The sequence below is a fragment of the Labrus bergylta genome, chromosome 7 (assembly GCF_963930695.1).
Source record: "Labrus bergylta chromosome 7, fLabBer1.1, whole genome shotgun sequence".
NCBI lineage: Eukaryota > Metazoa > Chordata > Actinopteri > Labriformes > Labridae > Labrus > Labrus bergylta.
Window position 1 is genome coordinate 30,018,227 of NC_089201.1, and position 18,988 is coordinate 30,037,214.

The following is an 18,988-nucleotide window of genomic DNA, read 5'->3' on the forward strand; positions in this document are numbered from 1 at the left end:
CATTATGACTCCAGTCAGATCATGGTCTGTCTTTGTTAATCCCCCTAGTCTGGATTTATGTTTGAATTAACTTGTTCCTGTGTATTTTTCTGTTGTGTGTTCATCCCTTTATAAGATTTTGTATAAAAATGTTTTTGTATGTTTTAAATTTGTCAATAAAGACGGATTAAAAAATAAAAATAAAAATAAATAAAAAAATGTTCTGTCTTTGTTGAACTGTCTATTTTTACTGCATCTATTTTGCTCTTTGTTTTCCCTTTGTCTGATTGATTTTATTCCATGTGAGTCTCCCCTCCTCTGATTGGATAATGTGATGTTTTACAGCTTTTATCTACACTTTCATCTGAACCATTGTCTTTATGCACTGCTCCTATTCTGACTCAGCGCCCTCTGGTGGTACATACTGAGTAACACGCCACGTTAAAGATAAAGATAAACTTTATTGATCCCCCATGTGGGACATTTTTATGTTACAACAGCTCAAGAAACAGGAATATAATTATCAAAAATAACAAGAAGTTAAAAATCAAACATATGTACATCAGTTAAATAAAGGGAGAAAAAATACAATAATACAAGGTATGTACACTCCCACTTGTGGAAAGAGTTATTATTATACATTACACACACACAGTGCATTTAGTGATTTAAGATGATAGAAACAGGAGTAAAAACTCCTCATATCAGAACAACTTGGTGTTAATTAATTTGCCACCTACTGGCCAAAGATCAGGTTAAGACTTGATTACCAACAGGATCTATTTATCATACCACTTTAATCATCACTCGTCACTTTATCTTGTCATTCTCTACACATACTGTCTCAATTCCATGCATAGTTAACTTCATCATTCATTTTGTACTTGTATATACCCCCTGTTTATATTTATCTTATCTATTCTGTTTAATGTGTATTTTGTATTTTGAGCTGCTGCAATGCCCGAATTTCCCCTCTGGCGATCAATAAAGTATTATCCTATCCTATCTAGGAGATTGCTGCCACATGGCCCAACCCCCCTATAGGTTTATCTGAATTTATTTTAAATATTATTGGGCAGTCACTTTGTGTTTGGCAACTAAGACATTGCAGCCCCTGCCCAGGTCCACAACTCCCTCAATGAAGGGGCCTATACTCGCCCGACTGTTGTTTCATTACCTGAAGTATTAAAGGGATACTTCACCCGTTGAAACATGAATCTGTACTGACATTGGGTCATATATGTAGAAATGTGAAATACATTTTGAAGTTGGTGCCTTCTTGACCGAGAAAAGGCAGAAAGTGTCTTTTTGGCTCATGTGGATGAAAGACACCAAATCCCAGAATGCACAGCGCCACAGGCCACTCCCACTAAGGTCCTCTATTTCAGAATCAGAATCAGAAATACAAGAAAATGGAGAAAAGGAGCAACACATAAAAAAGGAGCTTTTTCATCGGAAGCTCCTTTTCAGACTCAGAATACAAAGATTTCTCATCTCAGGGGAAAATGAGGGCGGGATGCACGAGCATTCAAAAATACTACCAGGTTTCTAATGATACAAAGATTAATGCAGATGGGTGAAGTATCCTTTTAATAATATCAGGTGATACCATGTTTGGTATATTGCATATTGTCAATAAATTATCAAATGCTTCCCTTGGAAATATCCCCCTATCAGGGACTCTGATGCAAAAACAAAGAGATGTCTGGCTCTCATATACAAAGTGTCCATCTCCATGTTGTTCTCTTTATTAAGTATTGAGATATATCACATGGTCCTCACGTTTAAACCATCAAGAAAAGAACATGCTTTTATTTTATTATATCCAGAGGGCCGGTACTAAAACAAAACTGAATAAGATCTCAGCACAATGCAGATAACCAATCAGATACGCTCTTCTTATGACTGGGTCATGTGTCAACCTCTGAGCTATTCTAACATGTTTTGACAGCACTGACTGACTGCCTCTGTAACTCAGTTTACATGTTTAAAGCTCATACAAAGATACAAATAATCCTGTTACCATTATTAACCATGTGGCACACAGTGAGCCTTCAGCTAGTACAATAACACAGTGTCTACGATTATATAAATACACCTGCTCATTGAACTTCAGTGTTTAATGCAGCTGTCTGTGTATCTGTGTGTTGTATTAACAAAGCATTAGTAATTCACACTTTTGTTTAAATCAAATGACGCCGTATGTTAAAGGCATTGTTTATATTCTTGAGACAAAAAATACTATTCAAAGACACAATCTCATATTAAATTTAACTTCAGTGGAAATACAATAAAAATTTGGATCATCTTCAGCGATCGATCACTACACTCTGTCCCTCTTCTTATTCCAGAGATCATCTTTTAAAAAAAATCCACAGTTGAAACTTGAGATGTTGAAATGTGACAGAAAGAACAAATGAAGTCCATTTCAGGCTGATCCTTCCCTTTTACACAGAAACCACTGAGTCTGGATGCTAAACTTTATACAACCTGGTTTCCAGAGCTAAAAAAAAAAAATCCAGACTTGCTGATAACGTGAAATATTAAGATAACTCCATTGACGCTGAGTGCAGGTAATTAACCCAATCCCTGGTTTCCTTGTGAGGCAAGCAAAGAGAAAGTTATCTTGGAAGTGATCATTAATGCATTCCACTAAATACAACCGATAGCATTCATAAACGCATTAAAGGCTTTATATGTGATTTTTTGATCCAGCAGATGTCGCCCTTGAGCACCAGCATGAAACCAAAACAACTTGCGCTGCATTGTTGTGTTAGCATGCTAATGCTAGCAATCTTTATTATGCTGGTATCTTCACACTGCATGTAAATTGACCTGAAATGAGCGTGATCTAGAAACACAGTTAAGCAGTGAGTACAGTATGTTATTCTTCTTTTCTCTAGTCCCTCAATTAAACAACTTTTATACACGAGGGGAGGAGTCAGCCGGCCGTCCTGGCGATGTAAACAAACTGAAGATAGGACTCTGAAAACTCTGAAAACATCACAGACAGTGGGACTCGGGTGTTACACCCATTGTAGACAGTCATGACTCACAGAGTTATTTTCAGAGGATATACTTGATTTCTATTATAAATCACATATAAAGACTTTAACCTAAAGGCTCCACGGGAAACATTTCTGATGACGGTAACATCTTGAAACCCTCAGTAATATTATTCTTTTGCCTCTTTAGTGTCTGTAACATGATCTCCTTAAATATGTGTAAAATAACAAAGAGTGAGGGAATTCACTGTCACTGACGTACATTAAAACCTATAGTGCGGTACTTTACAACTTCAAGTATTATCTGCATTAATTTACTGCTGTGCATGACAAATAAGCAAACGGACAAAAATCCGGCGTCCCTCATAGACAGTTCACAGCTGACATCGAGCTTTTTGATGGTCTTTCCAACAGGCAGATTAGTTGAAGGATGCAAACTGAAACATACAACACGACCTCCTGCTGAACAATCACGATATGCTATTCAGCGGGGACAGAGTCCGGACCCTCGTCCTGCAGGACGGCTGTCTCTAGGACGTCGTAGGGGGGCGTGTCAGGCGCCTCTTGAGAGAGATCTTCGGAGCACCTGCTCACAGTGGGTGAGATCACATCTGGACTGGTGTCACAGGAGTCTGTGCTCTGCTCTGAGTTGGCTATGGTTATGGTCGTGGCAACGCTGGGCGGAGCTGGGTCGAACTCATCGTCGTCATCCTCCAGGACGGGCGACTCGTGGATGACTGCTGGGAAACAGATATGATGGATGGACACATTTATTTTAAAGGAAATTAGCTGATGCTTCAATAATGAGAGGAAGATGGAAAACGCTAACTCACTGCTGAACGCCTCTGGGTACTGCTTAGCAATCTTCCCTTTAAGAGTCCTGGAGAGGCAGAGGGAAAACAACATTCAGATGCTGTTTGAGTGTTTGTCATTGTCTGCACTTGGGGGAGTGATGACTTACCTTATCCTTCTGAAGACGCTGTCCAGATCTTTCTTCATCTCCACGAGGGTGCGCGTGTGGAGCAGGAAGCGCTCGTTCATCTGCTGCAGTCGCACGTTAGACAACCCGTTGAAGTTGATCAGCATTTCGTTGGTTTTCTCAAAGCGGTCGAGCCTGTTTTCACAATCAGAATCAGAATCAGAATCTGGGTTTATTGCCAAGTACATTTACACATACAAGGAATTTGACTTGGTGTATTGGTGCTAAACAATTAACAAGGAAATAAAGCAGAACTAGCAACAACTTAAATAATACAGTATAAGAAGATATTACAATATATAAAATAGAATTTAAAAATGTAAAATATAAAATGTAAAATATAAAATATAAAATATAAAATATAAAATGTAAAAAATAAAATATAAAATGTAAAATATAAAATATAAAATATAAAATGTAAAATGTAAAATATAAAATATAAAAAATAAAATATAAAATATAAAATGTAAAATATAAAATATAAAATATAAAATGTAAAATGTAAAATATAAAATATAAAATATAAAATGTAAAATGTAAAATATAAAATGTAAAATATAAAATATAAAAAATAAAATATAAAAAATAAAATATAAAATGTAAAATATAAAATATAAAATATAAAATGTAAAATATAAAATATAAAATATAAAATGTAAAATATAAAATATAAAAAATAAAATATAAAAAATAAAAAATAAAAAACACAAAATGTACAAAAGGTGTAATGTAGGAGCTGTGCAGTGGACTATGAGAAACAATCTTAGTGTGTCTAACTACTCACAGAGTGCATATAAAGAAGATACATTTTTAAAGTCCAGTGGGCGTTGACGTAACGCATAATAATAATAATAATAATAACAATAACAATAATAATAATAATATAGCAATTATAATCTTTCTGTGTCAGATGTAACACCTCCAGCAAAAGACACAGATGTTTACATTTTTTCTGCAGAAAACAAAATGAAGCAAACACTCACATGTGTCTCTGAGCCTGTATGATGGCGTTTACATCTTCAGAGTTGACCATGCTCAGCATCCTGTTACAGAACACGCCTGATGCTGTGGGCTCCACCATGATGAGGACCAGGATGTAAAAGATGTAGAAGCTGTCCTTAATTTAAAAAGAAAAAGTTGTTTAGAGAGCACAATAATATAAAAATCAGTATTAAACCTCAGCCAATAGGAGAGCTTCACCACAGAACTGATGGATGTGTTGCACCAGAACTCGTCCATCTTCACTTTTATTAAAGAAATGCCCCACAAGCTTTGTTTGTCAGCCTACACACATCTCTGTCTCCTTCACACACACCTCTGTCTCCTTCACACACACCTCTGTCTCCTTCACACACCTCTGTCTCCTTCACACACACCTCTGTGTCTGCTTCACACACACCTCTGTCTCCTTCACACACATCTCTGTCTCCTTCACACACACCTCTGTCTCCTTCACACACCTCTGTCTCCTTCACACACACCTCTGTGTCTCCTTCACACACACCTCTGTCTCCTTCACACACACCTCTGTCTCCTTCACACACACCTCTGTCTCCTTCACACACACCTCTGTGTCTCCTTCACACACACCTCTGTGTCTGCTTCACACACACCTCTCTGTCTCCTTCACACACACCTCTGTCTCCTTCACACACACCTCTGTCTCCTACACACATCTCTGTCTCCTTCACACACACCTCTGTGTCTCCTTCACACACACCTGTGTCTGCTTCACACACACCTCTGTGTCTCCTTCACACACACATCTCTGTCTCCTTCACACACACATCTCTGTCTCCTTCACACACACCTCTGTGTCTCCTTCACACACACATCTCTGTCTCCTTCACACACACCTCTGTGTCTCCTTCACACACACCTCTCTGTCTCCTTCACACACACCTCTGTCTCCTTCACACACACATCTGTCTCCTTCACACACACCTCTGTCTCCTTCACACACACATCTCTGTCTCCTTCACACACACCTCTGTGTCTCCTTCACACACACATCTCTGTGTCTCCTTCACACACACCTCTGTGTCTCCTTCACACACACCTCTCTGTCTCCTTCACACACACCTCTGTGTCTCCTTCACACACACCTCTGTCTCCTTCACACACACCTCTGTGTCTCCTTCACACACACCTCTGTCTCCTTCACACACACCTCTGTGTCTCCTTCACACACACCTGTCTCCTTCACACACACCTCTGTCTCCTTCACACACACCTCTGTGTCTCCTTCACACACACCTCTGTGTCTCCTTCACACACACACCTGTCTCCTTCACACACACCTCTGTGTCTCCTTCACACACACCTCTGTGTCTCCTTCACACACACACCTGTCTCCTTCACACACACCTCTCTGTCTCCTTCACACACACCTCTGTGTCTCCTTCACACACACATCTCTGTCTCCTTCACACACACCTCTGTGTCTCCTTCACACACACCTCTCTGTCTCCTTCACACACACATCTCTGTCTCCTTCACACACACCTCTGTGTCTCCTTCACACACACACCTGTCTCCTTCACACACACATCTCTGTCTCCTTCACACACACCTCTGTGTCTCCTTCACACACACCTGTGTCTCCTTCACACACACCTCTGTGTCTCCTTCACACACACATCTCTGTCTCCTTCACACACACCTCTGTGTCTCCTTCACACACACCTGTGTCTCCTTCACACACACCTCTGTGTCTCCTTCACACACACATCTCTGTCTCCTTCACACACACCTCTGTGTCTCCTTCACACACACCTCTGTGTCTCCTTCACACACACCTCTGTGTCTCCTTCACACACACCTTTGTGTCTCCTTCACACACACCTCTCTGTCTCCTTCACATACATCTCTGTGTCTCCTTCACACACACCTCTGTGTCTCCTTCACACACACCTGTGTCTCCTTCACACACACCTCTGTGTCTCCTTCACACACATCTCTGTGTCTCCTTCACACACACCTCTGTGTCTCCTTCACACACACCTCTGTGTCTCCTTCACATACATCTCTGTGTCTCCTTCACACACACCTCTGTGTCTCCTTCACACACACCTGTGTCTCCTTCACACACACCTCTGTGTCTCCTTAACACAAATCTCTGTGTCTCCTTCACACACACCTCTGTGTCTCCTTCACACACACCTGTGTCTCCTTCACACACACCTCTCTGTCTCCTTCACATACATCTCTGTGTCTCCTTCACACACACCTCTGTGTCTCCTTCACACACACCTGTCTCCTTCACACACACCTGTGTCTCCTTCACACACACCTCTGTGTCTCCTTCACACACACCTCTGTGTCTCCTTCAAACACACCTGTGTCTCCTTCACACACACCTGTCTCCTTCACACACACCTCTGTGTCTCCTTCACACACACCTCTGTGTCTCCTTCACACACACCTCTGTGTCTCCTTCAAACACACCTGTGTCTCCTTCACACACACCTGTCTCCTTCACACACACCTGTGTCTCCTTCACACACACCTCTGTGTCTCCTTCAAACACACCTGTCTCCTTCAAACACACCTGTGTCTCCTTCACACACACCTGTCTCCTTCAAACACACCTGTGTCTCCTTCACACACACCTGTCTCCTTCACACACACCTGTCTCCTTCACACACATCTCTGTGTCTCCTTCACACACACCTGTCTCCTTCACACACACCTCTGTGTCTCCTTCACTGAGCCTCTCTTAAAGGGCCAGTGTCTTAATTATTAATTAATTAAAGGTAGATAAAATAAAACACACAGTATTTACTGTTTAAATTTAAATTAACTTAAATACTTCTGGAAATTAAATTAGTTTAACTTGACACGCTGATGAAACAAAATGACAGAAAATAAAATGTAAATATGAAAAATCATTTTCAGCGTGTTACAGATTCATTAATTTATTCAGAGCCGTAACATGTAAATATATTTATAAATAGTAGAGGAGCGATAAACATCCTCTTATCTACCTCAGTGTCCACGTCAAATGATTACGTAGCCGTCTGGATGTTTTGTTAACCCGACACAGAAATGCAGATTTCTTCACTTACAGCTGACAGTACAGGGAGGACAAAAACAAAGCACTTCCGTGTTTTGTTGACTTCCGGTCGCATGACTTTCTTCTTCTTCCTCTTTTTGGATTGGCAGACTTGACACAGCATCGGCGTATGGCTGCCCCCTACAGTCTGACGCCGTTGGTACAGTCCAGTGGAATAAAGAAATTCCAGCATTATTAGAGTTTTCTCTCAGACTCAGTGAGAAAGCAGGTTGAGAGTTTGAAGATTGTTTCAGCCAGGTGAGCTACAGTTCCTTTCTTACAGAAGAGGATTAGGGTCACTGAAAAATAATAATTTGGTTCTGGTTTTCTTTTTTTCTGACTTTATTCTTAGAATTCTGAGAATAAAGTCAGAATTTTAAACAAAATTCAGAACCAAATTTGTTTTTTCAGTGGCCCTAATCCTCTTCTGTACTTTCTTTGTTCTGAGAAGAGCCTTCACTTTAGGAGGAAATGCACTGACTGTCTCTATCTGTCCACACTGACGCTTCCCATCAGGATGTTTTTAGCCCACTCTTAAATCCACATTGTCCCAATCTCAACCTCAGCAACTTCACCTGGTCCTTTCTGTTCTCTGTTCATCTCCTTCCACTGGCTCCCAGTTACTGCTCGCATCAGATTTAAAACTCTGCTGCTCGTTTACAAAACAGACACAGAAACGTCTCCTCACTTTAACTCTGATCCAGATCTACACTCCCCTCCCCCCACTACGCTCTGCCAATGGAAGGCGTCTGATCCAACCTTCACAACAGGGTCCTAAGACGTTGACTAGACTCTTCTCCTCTGTCGCCCCCCGGTGGTGGAATGAACTTCCAAACTCCATGTGATCTGCAGAGTCCCTCTGCACCTTTAAGAAAAAGCTAAAGACCCAGCTCTTTCATGAATACCTACTAACTTAATGATGATGGTCTCCATATTATTGATGATGATGATGGTAATGACGATGGTTTTTGTTTGATAACGACGACTTATAAGATGGTTTCTATACTGATTAGAGCTCTCAAGAACTGCCCTCAATGTTGAGCTTTGCCTCTGGTCACTTCCTGTCAGCACCTGTGTGTCCAATCAGACTCAAAGCTGATCGTTTGCTCTTACTCACATTGTTCCCTTTTTTCTACATCCTTGCTTGTGTTGTTCTTACTCTCTGATGTACGTCGCTTTGGATAAAAGCGCCTGCTGAGTGAATTGTAGAATTGTAGGTTTTAGGCGCCCAATGTGTTACAGATGGTTGAATATAAGTGTCTGCCTTTGTGTTCCCTGTTTCCCACGCTTTTTGCCATAACTTGGTGATTGCTAAACTGGATTATTGAAAATATTTCCATCACGGCAAGAGCAGGAGGAGTTTGCTCAACCTTTTCCTTCTGTATTGTTTTTTTTTTTCATCTTGATGAACATCACCATCACATCCTCACCTGATAGGTCTGAAGTTGTGATTAAATGAGGAACAAAGTATTTAAAACGCTCCGGTACATTTAAAGGTGTTACAACTCTGAGGCATCAATTATTTTCCTTTTTCTGCTAGTTTATACTTCTGCTCCTTTACTTCTGATATCACAACTATATTTTCAGATTCACATTAATGATACAAAATATAATAACAAATCATGTATACTTCATTAAGGTTGATCTTTTTTAGGCTGCTGGATAATATAACTGTGGGCTACAAAGCAGTTCAATAGTTGAAGCTAGCTCTGACTTTACCAGCTGTAACATTAAAGTGATGACTGCATGTATGCATCTATTATTTTAATGCAATCATATAAATCATGTAATTCTATTGTGAGCCTTTTGCATAGTGGTAAATTTAACTTCTTATGGTAAAAACATGTTATTCCTATAAAATAAAGAAATCTGTGGAGAAAACTGTCTAATCATGTTTTATTATAAAACTGATAAATCTATGCTGTCCTTCATCTTTCATTTATATTCTATTTATTTACATCAGAGCAGCTCTAATGTCATATATGACACAAACATTAAAAATATGTCTGACTAAATCACATCAAGTCAATCATTTATAACTCCATTATGTGCTGGACTAAGTTTATAAATTCATTTTAATCGTTGATGTCAATAAACTGAGTGACTCCATACTTCAAGAAAAAACTCACAAAATTACTTTTATTAAGGGACAAGTAAAAAAAGTACATGATGTATAAAAAATACAAAACTGCTTTTGTCTAACTTGTAAGCTAAGTAAATGCATAGCAACAGTACATGCACGTCTAGAGTTAGGTAACGTATTTAAGCTACAGGCTAAAAGGGAAAAGGTACAGTTTGGTTGCATCTATCATTCGTTTCAGTCTACGTGGTACAAATCCAAAAGTAATGGCTGCAGAATAAGTTAGGTTGCACGCAACTCAACCGATGAAGAAAATAAATACTTAACAACATTTCACAAATATTGACAACCAGTAATTCAACGCAATGTTAAAACGAAGCCTGCGAGAGAATTACATTCGATTTCGGATGTACAAAACCCCGCTCCCCACTACTACAAACAAGCTAAAGATGAAAATAATTCATAGCATTACACTTCTAAGTGAAGATGCAGTGATACAAATAAATATGAAATAAATAATGAAAAACCAATATAGGAGCCTTGTGGCACCACCCCCTTATGTACATAACTACCTGTTCTTCCAGCTACAACATCACATGTATGAAATTACACATTAGTGTTCATTTAAAATACCATAAACATACATACAAACGACCTCGGACAAGCACAAGTGTCCATAGAAAACCTGCATTGATTTGACATTGGGTGAATTTCAATGTGCTTTGGCTTTAATTTGATAAATAAAGTAATATTAGGCTTTATATCACAACACACATTTGTGGTATATAAGAGGCAATGGCATAGAATTTCAGCTTGTACAAAGTTTATTTAATCCATATACTGACCCGGGAATGAAGGGAATCACTGATGTTTAGATTGGTGAATGACTATAGACCGATTCTGTGTTTTTTTGCTGTTGTATTGTGTGGTATTATTATGCAAAGACACTTTTTAATTCTTGCTTTTTGTTACATATAAAAATAAGTTCAAACTTCAGAGAAAGAGATCGACAACAACCAAAAAAATAAAAGTAAAAATTACAGTTTATATAAGGCCATGCAATTTTTTAGGAGACTCATGCATCAGATCGTTAGGTCGTCTGGATGAGTGGGCTTTCCATTCATGCAAAATGCACTAAGTGTTGCTGAGGCCACAATAAATATAGCTACTGTCCCTTTTTTGTTCCTTAATACCAATCCAGAATTAACACTAGCACTGTCTGTAACACATTATTAAGGCTGGTGTATTTGCTGTTGAAGCTGTGAAAGGCCTTATTCAGCCAGGACTCACATACTTATTTGGACACAGAGACACTAATCCAGTCTACAAAACACAGAGTCTTTGATAGGAGTGGATGTCAAAAGTGGAACGACAAACACTGGGGGCTACTGTACAGGTCTGCGCTCTGTCAAAGTGTCATTCATTCCAAAACGAGTTCTCCACAACTTTAAAAAAAAAAGAGATATTTACTCTTCACAAAGAAAGCTAAATGAATCTCATTTCTGTATATTAGTCATCTTATCATATACTGTATGCGTATAAAATATCCTCATTGATAATGATTGAACTAGTCGTTTTAAATGTTGAGAGATGAATTTCAAGTAGCACCTTTTTTTTTTATAACTGAGTGGATCTATTGCGTTTTGGAATAAAATCTTTTTTTTTTTTAAATGTACCAGCAAAAGTCGAGCTCCAGCATTTCATCTAAAGCCGATCAGTGACATCACAGATGATGGTCCATGACAAGGATGATGAGAATATTAAAGACAAAAAAAAGAGGAAACAAAACAGTCCAATAAGTTACCATTTAAAAGAATAACAAACAAACCTTTGACATTGGAATACAGAAAATGACCAAAGGATTTCCAGCTGCTTTGTGACTGAAGGCAATCTGAGGCGACCTCTTCTTTAAGTGCTTGGAAAAAAACAAAACAAAAAACAACGCACCCCAACATTTCTTCAGAGATGTGTGCAACGCGGGACGTTTTTCCTCTTCACCAGCCTTCCTCCACCAGTGCCCCCCTCATGGTTGGAGCGGTTGTCACGGTAACACACAGCTGAGGGGGCTCTTTCTGGAACATCGGGGTCTCCTTCACTTCCTCTTCTGTCGTGGATTTCTGCCCGCTCACATCCGCGACCCCCTGGCCCTCCTCTACTTCCACTTCTTCCTCCTCTTCGTCCTCATCGTCCTCTTCTTCCTCCTCCTCTCGTTGTTGCTGCTTCTGCCGTTGTTTTTTGCGGCAGCACGGTTTGAACAAATGGGGGTCGATGAGGACCTCTCCAAAGCGCCCCTTGTAGATTATTCCACAGCACACTTTCTGCCTGAGCAAAAGCATGAAAAAAAAAACGAATTTAATTAAAGTGAATCATGTAACAGTGGACCAATAGTTTCAGTAGATGTACAGGTGAACATGTGTAGGAACATATTGAACACTGTGCGCTCTCAAGTTTATTAAAAAGGAAATATTTGAGTCACAGATCCTATCTGAAATATAATACTGATATTTTTTTTTTAATCCAGCTTCCACAAGTGTTAAGATAAGAGAAGATAATCCTTTATTTATCCCACAAGGGGAAATGTACATTGTTACAGCAGCAAAGAGCAAAGATTGCAAACAGAAAGTGAACACAACAATTTAAATAAAAAAAGAAAAATTAATAATGTACAAAAAATAGATACTAAAAAATTGATTTAAAAAATTAAAAAATAGATCAGCTGAGCTGCAGTTTTGACAAAAATGTAGTCCGTAATATTCAGTGTAACACAGACATGCACACAGTGCACATAAAGTGTAACATGTTATTGCACAAAGTGGATTGGTAAACATAATATAACATTAATATAACATTATTATTGCACAGAGTCAGAGTGAATTGTCCAGGTGTGTGTGTGTGTGTGTGTGTGTGTGTGTGTGTTTTGTGATCTACTGGGAGCAGGCTTGGTTAAACAGTCTGACTGCAGCAGGAATGAAGGACCTGCGGTTAAGTTATCAACACAAAAAATAATTGAATACTAAAAGCTGCCTGGAGCAGTGACGCAGTATAAATGAGGTCTTTAGTAAAAAGCCAAAAAAATACAAAAAAAACTTGAGCTTGTGTTTTAAATAGGGGGAGCAGTTTCAAACAGCAGACTGGTTATACATTTCAACATCAACTAGTGGAGCATGTCGTGTTGCAGAGTCATCGTTTAATTAACCTAGTGTGACACACAAAACGTTTAAAGCTCTCTAAAATACTATTCAACTATGGAATAGAATAGAAGTACTGTATTGATCCCAAACTGGGAAATTGTGGCGTTACAGCAGCAGGTTATCAAATAAAACAATATAAGAATAGATACATAAATAAGCACTAAGGGGGGCTATCTAGAGGGGAAAGGGGGATCGGGGGATTTCCTGACGTAAATAAACAGCGTGGAAGTAACGGCTGTACTGCTGTGACGAACAGAAAACAGAATGCAGACGTTTAATTAGAGCACGGAGATCGTAGAGGTCGCGTGCAGACACTTTAAACAGTCACTGTATATAAACATCATTCTCTTTCTATTGGCTCCAGTTGAAATCTCCAGAGTATATGCTGCTGCGTTCAGACATCACTCTGATTTTCTGTGGCTAAATACTAGAGGTCTGGAGGAGAAACTCTGAAGGGTAAAGTCTGCGTGAAAAATGCGTCTGTTTGCGTTCACACATACCCTAAAGAACCTCCAGGTAGACTAATCTACAGAGTTTTTCAGGAGATTTCTGTATGTGTGAAAAGGGTTTATGTGTGTTTTTGTCCTGAGATCAGTTATTGCTCTTTGAACATTTTTCACATCTATTATCAGGCATGAGAAATGAATACATAAATTATTATGAGGAATGGAAAAACGTTTGCCTTCACTCTATAGAAGGATGCTTCAACCTCTAAATTTGCTACCGGGCTGAAAAACTTGCTCTTTGATTTTTTTTTCATGCCGTGCTGTAACATATGTGTGTCATAAACCAGCTTCAGTGTTTCATTGTGCACCTGAAATAAGTAGAACAGTGACTCACCTCTTCCAGTACGTTAGGTCTAGGAATGAGAAAACAGGAGAGCGGCTGGATCCCGGGCTGAGCTCGGTGTCGGAGCCGTCGTCTGACAGGTTGCTGTAACTGGGAGACTGAGCTGGAGAGGCACTGGAGGTGGTGCTGTGAGCATCTGAGTCTGAAGAGCACAACATGGTCACACACATATTCAGGTGTTTCAGGAACAGGTGCATCATGTCAACTGAGTTACTGATTGCCAAAAAATCAACAGAACTGACTGTTTCTTTTGAGCTCTTTTTGCAGCCTGCTGATCTGGCTCGGCCGGTCTTTCTTGGAGATGGATTTGATCTTCTTGGGCCTGGAAGTGATCTTTAGGCTGGGACCTCCTCGGGCATCGACCACCTGCGGGGAGGATGAACGACCACAAAATAATTAGTTAGCATAAATTAAATGTAAAACTAACTTGATTAAAGGCTTTATATGTGATGTTTCGATCCAGCAGGTGTCGCCCTTGAGCTCCAGCATGAAACCAAAACAACTTGCGCTGCATTGTTGTGTTAGCATGCTAATGCTAGTGATCTTTATCATGCTGGTATCTTCACACTGCATGTAAATTTACCTGAAATGAGCGTGATCTAGAAACACAGTTAAGCAGTGAGTACAGTATGTTATTCTTCTTTTCTCTAGTCCCTCAATTAAACAACTTTTATACACGAGGGGAGGAGTCAGCCGGCCGTCCGGGCGATGTAAACAAAGTGAAGATAGGACTCTGAAAACTCTGAAAACATCACAGACAGTGGGACTCGGGTGTTACACCCATTGTAGACAGTCATGACTCACAGAGTTATTTTCAGAGGAGATACTTGATTTCTACATTTAAGTGTGACAAATCACATAGAAAGACTTTAAATAATAATTAAAGTATAATATCAGCAGGCCTTCTGATCCAAACTCACATGGTTCCAGTTCTTCTTGGTTCCCACAGGAAGCTTTTTCCATCGTTTCACCAGGAGAACACAGGCATTACAGATTTCTCCTGATCTTGTTTCGTTCAGTCTGCAAGATAATCACAGTTAGTGGAGAAGGGGACACAGGGAGGGGGCACATGTCTACCTTCAAACCCCCACATGTTCACATGTTCACCTGCACATCTTACCCAAAACAGCTCCTGAAGTCTTTCTCATAGCGCCTGCTGTCCGTAAAACGAGAGCTTGACGACTTGGCGCGACAGATGCAGCAGCCGTCCAAACTCCTGTACATTTTTGGCTTATGAAAGCCAAACATCTGCGAGCCAAAACATGAATCAAATATTAACATCTCAGCCTCTCATCAGTGTGCGTGATGTGCTTACTGCACCAGCCTTACATCTCTGGCTCAGACCGTTTGTGATATCCTCTATCCTATTATACAAGCCAAATGTGTGTTCATAATAATAAAAACGGGTGTTTTGTCACGCTCGGTGCAGGGAAAAGCGATTTTAATAGAGCCTCCCACCGCTTTGACCCACATGAGGGGGAAGTAGGTCAACAGTCAGACAGCGTGTCAGACAGATCATGTCACCATGCTGAGCTCACAGGATGCACGCTTTCATTTTTGGAAACTCAAAATATAAGCACGCACAGCCCCGATCCTCCAGGCTGCACATGATGGATTATATCAAACAAACTTCCAAAATGTGAGGATTCATTTCAGGAACATTTCAAAATATATGGGCTACACGTATGGAAGAAAAATCCCTCGAAATTGAATAGGCGTCAATAAATGTGCATGAGTTGTAATTTGTGTTGCTAGGCAAAATGTAATTTCCACAGCACATGTGGATCTGAACTGCGGCAAAACTGTGAGCCGCGCCCCCCAGACTGGGCTTTTTTTTTCTTTTTTTCTTGCCATCAGTCCTAGGGGTCTTCTGACAGTGCGGTGCCACAGAGAGCTCAGACAGAGAGCGGGAATATTTAAAGAGCTCTCACTCTGCTAATTATATCAGATACTGCTTAATGTGGGGCACTAAGGGGGATATATGGGATTTTAATTAAGTATCTATGTATGTATGTAGTATGAGGATGACTATAGGTTACAAGAGACGAAGAATTATGCTATAAGTAATTTTCAGAGGTAATAAATCTTACGTCGTTATAAAGGACACCAAGTGTAACCATATTATTTTCATGGACATCAATATCTATTGCATTATATATTCTATGTGTCGTATTTTATTTTTATATATATTTTTTTTAATTCTTATTGGTGTGCATTTCTCTCAATGATTTTATAAACTACTTTTTATCAATAACTTTTCTGCACTCTTCTAAAGCACTTTGAACTGCAATTTAATTTGTGAGAGAGGTGCTGTATAAATAAAGTTTGATTGATTGATTGATTATTATCACTAAAGTAATTGAAATTATACACACATTTAGTATGAAAGCGACAGATTTATTGCACCAACACTCAATAAAAATATATGCATGTTTAACATACATAGGCCTTTAAATTGTAGCTGTATGACGAGAAGTGCAAATAAAGGTTATAAGTTATAGATGGAAAAATAAATAAAGGAAAATTGTATTTTCGTGGTATTAGAAGGCAGCAGAACACATAACAGAAAAAAAGATAGTAGTCACATATCACAGTTGTAGATTTAAAAAAGTAAAACATACCCAAAACTAGACATATACAATCAGAAGGTGATTTAATAAACCCTCCATAACCCTCCGTGTTGTTGGGTTCTTGTGTTTCCTGGGTTCTTATGGTGGTTCTTGTGATGGTCGGGTTATATATGTCTGTTGGGTATCGTGCACTTTGGGTTCTTTTCTGTTGAATTGTATTTAATTATTTTATATTTGTTATGTTTTTGCTGTTGTTTATGTTCTTCTGTGTTTGGTTTAATTTGTTCTTGTTTTTGCTGTTTGTCAAAACACTTTGTAAACCTGTGTTTTTAAAAGGTGCTATATAAATAAAGTTATTATTATTATTATTATTATTATTATTACAATACATATCTGAAAATGTGACATAAACAACACTGTAGTGTCAGCCCGGTGTTTGGTAGGCTGCTGAACAACATGCTCAGCGTGAAGTGTGTCATCTGTAAAGCATAGACGATCTCTGCAGCAGAATACAGTACGTGACGCAACTCAACATGGCAACACACTTCAAAGGCGGAGGCAATGTGGAGAAGGGGGTGTGATGCGATTTTCCGCAAAAATTGTAATATTAGAAGCAAACTGTTAAAAATCCCCCAAAAAGCAGTCGAAACTGTCGTAAATAACACATCGCATTTTAAATTGAAAGCCCACAGCGGGAAATGTTCTTGTTTTTCATCGAAAAAGAAAAGTGCAAGTAGCCAGTTTCACCGCCCACTCCGAGCGAGGAAGCATGGCATGCCACACGACCTGCTTCATGCGCACCCATTTTATGATGACCGTCCTCTGCTCGACGATGCCGCACTTTCTTTTCCGCAAATGGACTCATACGTGTGTTTTAAGATAAAATAAACAAACAGATTTCGAAAGTAAATTCCCCCCTTTATGATTTCGAGTAATCGAGTCACCGTGTAATCGGATCTTTACTCTTTGTTATTCCAACAACCGCGTCACTGCAACAGTCTTCCTCCAACTACATGTGCACGAAGTTAAGTCGGTGATTGTGGGATTTGAACCCACTAAACATTATTTTTTTGCACAGCGGGAGCTTCATTAAACAGGATCGTAAACACTTTGTGTGTTTGCGGCAGCTGTTTTGTTGACATGAGCGTCCACGCGTGCTGAGACGCATCTCTTGCTCCGGGTGGGCGTGAAAGCTTCAACTTGGCTGATTTAGCAGTGCGTAAACGTGGAGTAGACTGCAGGCTGCACAACAACTATTAAAATGTGGCCGTGATACTGATGAAGATAAGACTGTTTCCGGCGACACAATGTTGCATGATGCAGCTTTTAGTTGCAGTAGTGATTACTTCCTCCAGCCTGAAACAAACCATGTTATTACCCATTCTGTTGTTCATCCCTCTTGCACATGAAAATAATCTGACATTATTAAACACACATCGTCGTTTATCTCACTTTCTGCACACTTCGTCGGGCTGCTTTAAGTCTTTATAAGTTGAACTACATTTCAACTTGAGCATCTAGTCAGAGATGCAGCGAGGCCAAAAAAAGAGCATTTGTTCTGAGACAACTCGAAGCATGTTTTAAATTTCACACATGAAAAAAACAGAGCGGATTTAACAACCTCCAAAATCCTCAAAGACTGAACGAAACAAATAGAAAAAGCGGCTGCATACGTCACCTTGTTGCAAGTTGGGTTAAGTTAATCCAAAGTAAAATATTCCTGTTATCTTGTCGTTACGATGTGACTATTATGAAAATCAACCCCGCATCAATAACCCGCTCCCTTGTTGATGTCTGCGCTTGTGGACGGGACTGGGTAGTTGTGAACGGAGTGCGCATGCGTCGTATCCACACCTCCATTTCGGAGTAGGGCAGAAGGCTTTTTTCTTTTTCTTCAATCAAAGCATTTACATAAACGACGTGTGACGTAGCCGTGCGTCTGCATTCTACTGGCCTTATAAGGATGGGAACATTGCGCGGGAACGGGGGGCTCGGCCCCGGTTGCTATGGCACATTGGAGGGTGTAAGCAAAGGGGCGGGGCTTGGTAGTTTTTACTACAGAACGCCAGATGGCCCGTCTGGAGCAGGCCTACGGTTTTTTTCAGGAGGCTCGGCGTCTCGCAGAGAAGTGCGCTTTGTTTATTTGAATTGCGTGATAACCGAGCAGATTAAGGGCTCAAATAAAAAAGGTGGGTGAAACATGGCTTCCACCCAGTGGCCAGTTTGAGCATCCACTCGAATTAGTCTTTTTAAACTGCAGCAAACCAATCGTCCTGTTGTA

At 39.8% G+C, this 18,988-nt stretch overlaps 2 protein-coding genes across 3 annotated transcripts; both read right to left on the reverse strand.

Moving 5' to 3' along the window:
* Positions 1–1,552: 1,552 nt before the first annotated feature.
* kxd1 (KxDL motif containing 1) lies at positions 1,553–8,106 on the reverse strand. Of its 2 annotated transcripts, none has more exons than XM_065957372.1 (5): positions 7,950–8,106; positions 4,947–5,080; positions 3,946–4,098; positions 3,818–3,864; positions 1,553–3,721 (listed from the first exon to the last, which is right to left on the reverse strand). In XM_065957372.1, the coding sequence occupies exons 2-5, from the start codon at positions 5,042–5,044 to the stop codon at positions 3,465–3,467; spliced, it is 555 nt and encodes a 184-aa protein (XP_065813444.1). In that variant the 5' UTR covers positions 5,045–5,080; positions 7,950–8,106; the 3' UTR covers positions 1,553–3,464. The 2 variants fall into 2 exon arrangements, with proteins under 2 accessions (XP_065813444.1, XP_065813443.1); XM_065957371.1 differs by having other exon boundaries at positions 1,553–3,724.
* Positions 8,107–10,129: 2,023 nt separating this feature from the next.
* LOC109999921 (SIN3-HDAC complex-associated factor) lies at positions 10,130–18,542 on the reverse strand. Its single transcript, XM_020655094.3, has 6 exons — positions 18,386–18,542; positions 15,258–15,385; positions 15,058–15,157; positions 14,380–14,503; positions 14,129–14,279; positions 10,130–12,419 (listed from the first exon to the last, which is right to left on the reverse strand). Exons 2-6 carry the CDS (start codon positions 15,383–15,385, stop codon positions 12,092–12,094), a joined length of 831 nt encoding a protein of 276 aa, XP_020510750.2. The 5' UTR covers positions 18,386–18,542; the 3' UTR covers positions 10,130–12,091.
* Between the last annotated feature and the right edge of the window lie 446 nt (positions 18,543–18,988).